Source organism: Procambarus clarkii, chromosome 9 (genome assembly GCF_040958095.1).
Source record: "Procambarus clarkii isolate CNS0578487 chromosome 9, FALCON_Pclarkii_2.0, whole genome shotgun sequence".
NCBI lineage: Eukaryota > Metazoa > Arthropoda > Malacostraca > Decapoda > Cambaridae > Procambarus > Procambarus clarkii.
The window spans coordinates 19,946,981-19,956,980 of NC_091158.1; the positions used below are offsets into that span (position 1 = coordinate 19,946,981).

At 46.9% G+C, this 10,000-nt stretch overlaps 1 protein-coding gene across 4 annotated transcripts in view; it reads right to left on the reverse strand.

The window, feature by feature from the left end:
* Nucleotides 1–10,000, reverse strand: part of LOC123766144 (nuclear hormone receptor FTZ-F1 beta) — a 294,638-nt gene that overhangs the window by 134,030 nt on the left and 150,608 nt on the right. For all 4 annotated transcript variants that reach the window (XM_069321246.1, XM_045755037.2, XM_069321245.1 and 1 more), the window contains exons 3-4: nt 4,233–4,379; nt 3,527–3,639 (exon numbers count right to left, since the gene is read on the reverse strand). In XM_069321246.1, the coding sequence (XP_069177347.1) occupies nt 3,527–3,639; nt 4,233–4,379 (260 nt within the window). The remainder of the gene's footprint in view (nt 1–3,526; nt 3,640–4,232; nt 4,380–10,000) is intronic.

Below are 10,000 nucleotides of genomic sequence, written 5' to 3' on the forward strand. Positions count from 1 at the left end.
GGACCCGACCATCCAGCCAGAGCTCTACAGGACCCGACCATCCAGCCAGAGCTCTACAGGACCCCACCATCCAGCCAGAGCTCTACAGGACCCCACCATCCAGCCAGAGCTCTACAGGACCCCACCATCCAGCCAGAGCTCTACAGGACCCGACCATCCAGCCAGAGCTCTACAGGACCCGACCATCCAGCCAGAGCTCTACAGGACCCGACCATCCAGCCAGAGCTCTACAGGACCCCACCATCCAGCCACAGCTCTACAGGACCCCACCATCCAGCCAGAGCTCTACAGGACCCCACCATCCAGCCAGAGCTCTACAGGACCCCACCATCCAGCCACAGCTCTACAGGACCCCACCATCCAGCCAGAGCTCTACAGGACCCGACCATCCAGCCAGAGCTCTACAGGACCCCACCATCCAGCCAGAGCTCTACAGGACCCCACGATCCAGCCAGAGCTCTACAGGACCCCACCATCCAGCCAGAGCTCTACAGGACCCCACCATCCAGCCAGAGCTCTACAAGACCCCACCATCCAGCCAGAGCTCTACAGGACCCCACCATCCAGCCAGAGCTCTACAGGACCCCACCATCCAGCCAGAGCTCTACAGGACCTTACGTGCCAGTGAGGATTCTTAAGATACCTTATCCAAGACCTGATCAACCAGCCAGGGATTACATGGACTCGACTAGCTAATGCTATCAAGGATTCGGTCAACTAATCCGGAACCCGATAAACTAACTAGGATTATCCTACCACCTACGGCTATCCAGGACCCGACCCCAGAGGCTGTAGAGAGGCAGCACTGTGACAGGCAGGAGGTAGTGAGCCAAAGAGCACCTGCAGCACCTCATATTACCTGTCTGAAGGTACCGTGAAGGGACCGTAAAGGGACCGTAAAGGGACCGTGAAGGGACCGTGAAGGTACCGTGAAGGGACCGTGAAGGTACCGTGAAGGGTCCGTGAAGGTACCGTAAAGGGACCGTGAAGGGACCGTGAAGGTACCGTGAAGGGACCGTAAAGGGACCGTGAAGGGACTGTGAAGGTACCGTGAAGGGGCCGTGAAGGGTCCGTGAAGGGACCGTGAAGGGACCGTGAAGGTACCGTGAAGGGACCGTGAAGGTACCGTGAAGGTACCATGAAAGTACCTTGTGTGTTGATAGACTCTTCACATCATTATGTCGATCAATAATTGAGCAAGAAGGTTGACGGCTTAGAAACTAGTGGGAAAACTAGTATCATCAATTCTCTAGATATAGCAAGACTAAGAACGCAATATGAATGACAGGGAAAGATCACAAGGAGGTGAAATAAACAGTATTAAATACGTCCACAACAACGCATTGGTACAACATGGTCGGCGAGAGAGATGTCTTATGGTACAATAGATACGTTGATTGACAATCGAGAGGCGGGACCAAAGAGCCACAGCTCAACCCTCGCAGCCACAACATGGGCTCGCTGAGTCCTCACTCTCGGCAATCTTACTCCCATCTTGCACTACGTGTAAAGGTTTTTATATATTCTGTAATATTAAGGCGTGTACTAGCACTCTCAGGCCTACTTAGCAGTCTACTACCCCCTCCCTCCTTGCCCTACCAAACTATCTACCACCCCCGTATCCCACGCAAGCATCTACCACTCGCCCTTCCTCCACCGAACAATCTACCACCACCCCTAGCCCCACTCAATAATCTACCACCACCCCTAGCCCCACTCAATAATCTACCACCACCCCTAGCCCCACTCAATAATCTACCACCACCCCTAGCCCCACTCAATAATCTACCACCACCCCTAGCCCCACTCAATAATCTACCACCACCCTACCTGTAGCCCAACCCAACAATCTACCGTCCCCCCCCCTTGCCGCACCCAGCTATCTACCACCCCACCTCCTGGCCCCTCTCAGTCCTCTACCCTACCCCCCTAGCCCCACCCATCCGGTTAAGAGACCAGGTTAAGTCAAGGACTTATGATAATAGCATACTTGCTCAAATCCCAGTCTTGTGACAGTGATCTAACCCGTCCGCTTCTGACCTCACCTTCGTCACTTGTCGAGGTGTGTCCCTGGACGGTCTCAAGCGTCCTGTACCTAACCTAGCCCCCTGTCCCTTCCTCGTCCCTGTTTCTTCCTAGCCCCTGTCCCTTCCTCGTCCCTGTTTCTTCCTAGCCCCTGTCCCTTCCTCGTCCCTGTTTCTTCCTAGCCCCTGTCCCTTCCTCGTCCCTGTTTCTTCCTAGCCTCTGTCCCTTCCTCGTCCCTGTTTCTTCCTAGCCCCTGTCCCTTCCTCGTCCCTGTTTCTTCCTAGCCCCTGTCCCTTCCTCGTCCCTGTTTCTTCCTAGCCCCTGTCCCTTCCTCGTCCCTGTTTCTTCCTAGCCTCTGTCCCTTCCTCGTCCCTGTTTCTTCCTAGCCTCTGTCCCTTCCTCGTCCCTGTTTCTTCCTAGCCCCTGTCCCTTCCTCGTCCCTGTTTCTTCCTAGCCCCTGTCCCTTCCTCGTCCCTGTTTCTTCCTAGCCCCTGTCCCTTCCTCGTCCCTGTTTCTTCCTAGCCCCTGTCCCTTCCTCGTCCCTGTTTCTTCCTAGCCTCTGTCCCTTCCTCGTCCCTGTTTCTTCCTAGCCCCTGTCCCTTCCTCGTCCCTGTTTCTTCCTAGCGCCTGTCCCTTCCTCGTCCCTGTTTCTTCCTAGCCCCTATCCCTTCCTCGTCCCTGTTTCTTCCTAGCCCCTGTCCCTTCTCAGGCTGTATGACCTAGCCAACGGTGAGGATCGCCAGTGTCACAAACCTTACCAATAATAAACGTAGAAACTATAGCAATGATTTAATGGCTACAGTAAACGGTAAATATGAGGAGAAAGGCCTCAACGCATATGACTGTACGGCACTAGGAAGGGACTATGAGGTCGAGCAGCTGGAACAGGATGCAGGGGAAGAGCCCAACCACTTGCACCATCCGGGGATCGTACGAGGTACCCCACTAGTCGACGTGGTTGTGTATCCCGACTTGGTACTCTATATATGGTACAGTGAACGTCACTTGTCTTTACTGCCAGTGACGTCCCGTTCCGGTAATGAGGCGGCTACAGTCACGATCCCGGAATATTCGTGTCATAAAATCACGAACAATGGCGCTAAACCCCCTTAGACTGTCTGTGGTCTCCACGGGAGGAATAGACCGTTATATAGGCCCTATCTGTGAGAATGTTTTTATGGAATGGTTGCCAGACTTCTGTGGGGTCTTCCCGCCAGAACTCAGCCGCGTCCCTGACCGTCTTGGTGACCCCTGATGATGCTGTGATAACCTTCAGTTGTCGGACAGTAGTCATCTAGAACCATAATGGCCAGACGAGAGAGGCCTCCTACAGTCTACTTGTGAGGGCCATTCCCACCTGCAGCTGGACTTACAAGAGGTGGAGGGGGACTTACCTGAGGTGGAGGCTGCCTGGAGGTGGACTTACCCGAAGTAGAGGGGGACTTACCTGAGGTGGAGGAGGGACTTACCGGAGGTGGAGGTTGCCTGGAGGGGGACTTACCTGAGGTGGAGGTGGTGGAGGTTGCTTGGTGAGGATGGGGTCGGAGAGCTCCCCTTCCCACGACATGGGCCGCACTCTCTCTGGGCCCTCACGCTCCCGTAGGCTCACGCGTGCTGTAACACCACACACCTGGTTATGCTCCACACACCTGGCTATGCTCCACACACCTGGCTATGCTCCACACACCTGGTTATGCTCCACACACCTGGTTATGCTCCACACCACCTACTGCCATGCTCCACATCAACCCACATACCAGTCACCTCTTCTGATAAAACAGAAAATACTTGTAAAAAGTAACACTCATGCTTGGAGCTTCCAGGGACAATCTGAAGGATCCTCTTGGGACAATTGTGTGATTGTGGTGAGCCATCATGGCCAGTGTTAATGGTGTTTACAAAACATACTACACTCATTCAATCAATAAATTACAGCCAAATAATTAACCAATAAATTAATCTACCCCTGAGAGATTCACCTCGTTTTCTTTTAACCCGTAAACAATCGAGGAAAAGAATTATGTCTCATCCAAGAGATTTGGATGCTATTAAAAATTCTAACCAATTTAGGGCCAGATTTTGACCTCGTCTGCCCTAAACTATGACAACTTGCACTCCAAATAGCCTGGCAAGACTGAGCTGAATAAGAGGTTAAAGACTCACTCCGAACTGCTGAGAGAGTTGAGCGTGAGCCTAGGGGGACTCACCGGTCAGGTCAAGACTCTTGATCTCCATGTCGGTGTCCGAGGAGTCCTCCTCCTTCGGGGTGCCACATACGCGGCCATTGGGAGCCCCGTGTTTGGGCGGGTCGGGTCCGCCGCCCTCACTCTCTCCACTGCTGGCACTTCGCTCACCTGCGCGACACACACACCAGTCAAGGTCACACATATGGACTACTAAATGTAATATTAATTGTGGGAGGTATAAAGGTGTGATTGCATATTTAAGGTCAGGGGGGGGGGGAATCAGGAATATTGTGTATCTTGGGTCAGATTCACAAAGCAGTTACGCAAGCATTTACCGAACTTGTACATCTTTTCTGTTGTTGTTGTTGTTGTTAAAGATTCGCTACCTGGAACGAGGTTCCAAGTAGCACGGGCTATGGTGAGCCCGTAGTGAAATCTCAAGGCGTGTCACATCTTTTCTCAATCTTTGGCGGCTTTGTTTACAATTATTAAACAGTTAATGAGCTCCCAAGCACCAGGAGGCTGTTTATAACAATAACAACCGTTGATTGGGACGTTTTCATGCTTGTAAACTGTTTAATAAATGTAACCAAAACCATCAAAGATTGAGGAAAAATGTACAGGTTCGTAAGTACTTGCGTAACTGCTTCGTGAATCTGGGCCCAGGTACCTGGAAGAGCGGCCCAGTCTGACGTGCACTCATCAGCTACACTCACCTCAAGACTATACACTCTCTTCTTACCACTACAGTCATGTGAAACACAAGAGTGTGTAGTATCCTCTAACACACGTGTTGGCCCGTCTGTCTGGCCGAGGTTGGAGGCCAGAGCGTGGGGCTCGCCTCACCAAACTTTTCAGGTAGATACATGGGTGGTGTGTGGTATCATAGGCTGGTCGGGGTCGGCCTCATTACCTCTCTTAAAGATATGTCGGCTCTCATTTCCCTGCGACTTTGATGGTTTGAAATCGAAGGACGTTTTCCGTATATATATATATATTATATATATATATATATATATATATATATATATATATATATATATATATATATATATATATATATATATATATATATATATATATAACTGAAAACTCACACCCCAGAAGTGAGTTGTATATAGTTGTATATAGTTGTATATATTTCAGTTGTATATAGTCCTGGGGACCATTCAGGCTTGTTTGCATATATATATATATATATATATATATATATATATATATATATATATATATATATATATATATATATATATTTCAGGACTCTTTCCTCCATTTTGTAAGCCGTGGTAAAGAAGTTCCTGTAAAACAGTCTGATAGGAGGTACATGTGTTGTGCTGGTTGCTTCTTCAGAGGTCGGACGTGCTTCTTCTTCTTCAACTCTTTCTCTATAGAGTTCCTCGTCGACCTGCTTCCAACCAGAGATGTGCGTGAGAGCTCAGTCAACCTAAACGTTGACAACACTCTGCTTGTACCTGTCCGGGCAGTCACTATTAGCATTCAGGCACATTCCTATGTTAGTTTTCTTAGTGTAGACTGCAGTATGGAAACCTCCGTTCCTTTCCAGAACTGTTACATCTAGAAAGGGCAGCTTCCGATCACTCTCCATCTCGTAAGTGAAACTTAACACCGAACTCTGCTCAAATGCCTCCTTCAACTGCTGCAAACGCCCGACATCAGGTATCTGCATAAATATGTCGTCAACATACCTGCAGTATTTGGCAGGTTTAAAGTCCATGTCAACAAGGACCTTCCGCTATAAGGTTCCCATGTAAAAATTCGCGAACAGGACATCTAGGGAAGAAGCCATGGCGACCCCATCCACTTGTTTATACATGTGCTCATCAGGGCTCAGGAAGGGTGCCTCTTTAGTGCAAGCTTCCAGTAATTTCCTCAGTATGCTCTCTGGTATGTCTAGAGGGGTACAAGCCGGATCACGGTACACTTTGTCCATCATCATCCTGATTGTCTTATCCACAGACACGCTGGTAAACAGCGACTCTACATCCAGAGAGGCTCTCATTCCCGTGGCCCGCGCTACCCACAATAAGTCAACAAATTCCTTTGGAGACTTCAGGCTGAAAGCACAAGATACATAAGGAGTCAGTAGGCAGTTGAGTCACTTAGCTTGTCTGTATGTGGGTGTTGGTATCCAGCCCAGGGTATCTGGCTGATGATTGGCCGAAGTGGGTTTCCGGGTTTGTGGGTCTTGACATTCCCATGTGCATAACCTGGTTTATATTCCCCGGTAACCTTAGACAGGTGGAGTCCAGATTTCTTGGCGTTCACAGTTTCAATCTGTTTACCTTCGTTTTCAATTCGGCTGTGGTATCCCTCGTGACTTTTGGGAATTTAGTTTGGTTGGAGAGGATGAGATTCATTTTTGCCAGATATTCGTCTCTGTTTTTTTATAATAGTTTATAATTAATATAATATTATAATTATAATTAATATAATTATAATTTTTTATAATATTGGCGACTTGTCACCTCTCCTGACGACTATCTCCTTATTCTCACGAAGGCTCTTAGCTGCTGCTTTGAGCTCGTGGGACAGTATGGTGCTTCTGTAGCTACCTCAAATCTTTCCTTCTTCTGTAATAAGTTCTGCTTGCAAGGTGTCTTTAGTGGTAATTTTCTTCTGCGTATCGAGGTCGAATATTTGACCTCTGTAATATTTCGAAACTACAGATCGAAATACAAGAGAACTGCGGTAATTGGAGGCCGGGAGGACGAGCGTAAGGCTGTCACGCTAACAACCAGTCATCCAAACAATGGGCGGTCGTGTTCCCGAAGCTAAATACCGACTCGTCAAAACCTGTATGTCAGTATTTCCTAATTGATTACATTTGTTATTTATTTATGACATATTTTGTCTATCATTGTTTACATAAACACACACACAATAGCAGCAACAGGCGCATATATATATACCGTATGTATATGTATAATGGCCTGGCTTGTTCCTGCAGGCTTACTGTATATCCACAGCGGACCATTGAGAGCTTGACATAGCTTAACGAGTGGTGTGTAGAGTGCAGTCAGGGTTGTGTGGCGACAAGTGTGCCCCGACACCACGCCACACTATACTGCCTCACGCGCCACACTTAATAAGGAGACCCCGACAGTTGACTCCCAAACTTGACCTCCCAAAGACGCGTCAGTTGCCTGTCCTCTCCAGCGTTCCCTCACCGACAATGTTTCCATACGACACGTGGCCAAGGGACGCCACCAGTGTTGACCAGACCACACACTAGAAGGTGAAGGGACGACCACGTTTCGGTCCGTCCTGGACCATTCTCAAGTCGATTGTGAATGGTCCAGGACGGACCGAAACGTCGTCGTCCCTTCACCTTCTAGTGTGTGGTCTGGTCAACATTCTTCAGCCACGTTATTGTGACTCACCGGCGATGTCACCAGTCTACAGTACATGCTGGTTAGCGTTGTTATATTATTATTATTATTATTATTATTATTATTATTATTATTATTATTATTAATAAGGCGCTGGGCGTTTCGGGTATAATATAAAAATTAAGAAAATGATAGACAAGCGTAATGGTGTCATTTCTTAAAACTACATGAAACAATATAACATTTATGAGTTTACGGAGAGAAAATAGAATTAGGAAATGATTGACAATTATTACATGATATTTGGAAACTGGAAATTTTGCACCAAATACAAGGACAGTGCCTAATGCCATAACACACTGAGAGTTACGGCTATAATATGGAACAAATGCTATATAACATAGACGCTCACTGGGCTAACTTAAAACTAAATATCAAAAACATTTATAAATTAAAGTAGAGACATATAAATAAAATGACAATAATTATCTGATGACTGGAGCTACAAAAATGGCAAAAGATCAACAATTTGTAATTTTCACAGAATAAACAAATGGTATAAAAACTGTCATTAAATTTTCACATGCCAGATATCAGTAAAAGTTCAGAAATTAATGTTCAATAAAAGTCAAACATGGGTTGTCATTCAGGCAGTAAGGTAGCTTACATAAGAATTAATTAGGTAGTTCTTAGTTTCTCTTTTAAATTGGTTGGGAAAAGGACAGTTTTTAATGTGATCAGGGAGGTCCGTTCCACATTTTGAGTCCCTTGATTTGCTGAACATTCTGCTTTGGTGAAGTCACACTCATGGGATATCATAAAGATGTTTGTTGTCTAGTGTAGTGACAATGGGTTGTGTTACAGCCGCTCAAGGTCGGGGTTAGCATTACAATTCATAATTTTCTATATAGAGAGTACACTTGAGAGGATGTGTAGTGACTTAATATTTAACATTCAAAGATTTAAGTTAAGGAGCAGAGTGCTGTCGGCGGCTTGAGTTTGGTAATGTTCGAATTACTGAACAGTGATGTGTTATTAATTACTCATCATTGTTCCTATGGTATCGTGACCATTTGGTCACCACTTGGTCCGGGAGACATCTCCCGTCACGCAGGGTGCAGTTGCGCCTCCACAGATCTCCAGTATCATCTTTTGATACTGGTAATGGCTCGAAAGGGCCACCACTTACGGGCTATTCATGCCCGTGCCACCTCTTGGGTGGCTTAATTTTCATCAATCAATCATCTATGGTATCTATGTCAGGGTTATCTTGAGATGATTTCGGGGCTTTAGTGTCCCCGCGGCCCGGTCCTCGACCAGGCCTCCACCCCTAGGAAGCAGCCCGTGACAGCTGACTAACTCCCAGGTACCTATTTACTGCTAGGTAACCGGAGCATCACGGTGAAAGAAACTCTGCCCATTGTTTCTCGCCGGCGCCCGGGATCGAACCCGAGACCACAGGATCACGCGTCCAGTGTTCAGTCCGCTCAGCCACCGGCTCCCTAACAGGGTAACAGAACCCGAGGCATAGATACCACAGGTGAGATAAGGATAGATGAGGTAGTAATAAAGTGTTACCAGGGCAGGGCGAGGTATATTAGAAACAATGCCAAATGGTTTATCTTGGTTGTGCTATATTGGTCACATCACACTGGAAATTCAACTTGTTATCAGTGGGAACACCGAGGAATTTTACTATTATATAACTTGTTGACCAGACCACACACTAGAAATTGAAGGGACGACGACGTTTCGGTCCGTCCTGGACCATTCTCAAGTCGTCGTCCCTTCAATTTCTAGTGTGTGGTCTGGTCAACATACTTCAGCCACGTTATTGTGACTCATCGCCTGCATATTATATAACTATTTTGGATAGTGTTAATTCTTAGGTTAATTTGATCGGTGGATTTATTTCCAAACAAAATACTGAAGGTTTTATCAATGTTAAGGGTATGTTTGTTAGCAACCAAAGATGGAGTTTTTACTTATTAGTTCAGTAATAACTGTGTCATTTAGAATAACAGGGTTAGGATTGGACAAAATGAAGGTTGTCTCATCAGCAAATAGACCTGGCTTCAGATATTGAGTGGTATTTGAAAGGTCATTGATGTAAATGAGAAAGAGGAGAGGATCAAGTATGCTGCCCTGAGGAACTGTACTTTACAGGTTGTACATTAATTACTTTCTGCGCTGGAATGCTCAAAATGTCCACTGACTATACCTCTAACCCGGCCCACAAAGGACAGAAGAAAATGGCCTCGTCTGTGGTAGAAAATAAAACCAATAAGATTTTTTTTCTTTTAGAACTCTCTCAGAGCACCTGAGGGGTTACGGCCAGCATGTTAAACTTAGGACTAACAAAGGCATAGAGCGGCACGCTGCGGAAAGAGGGCATTACCTTGTTGAGGGAGAGAGCCAGAGGGTGAAGGAGTCACCTTG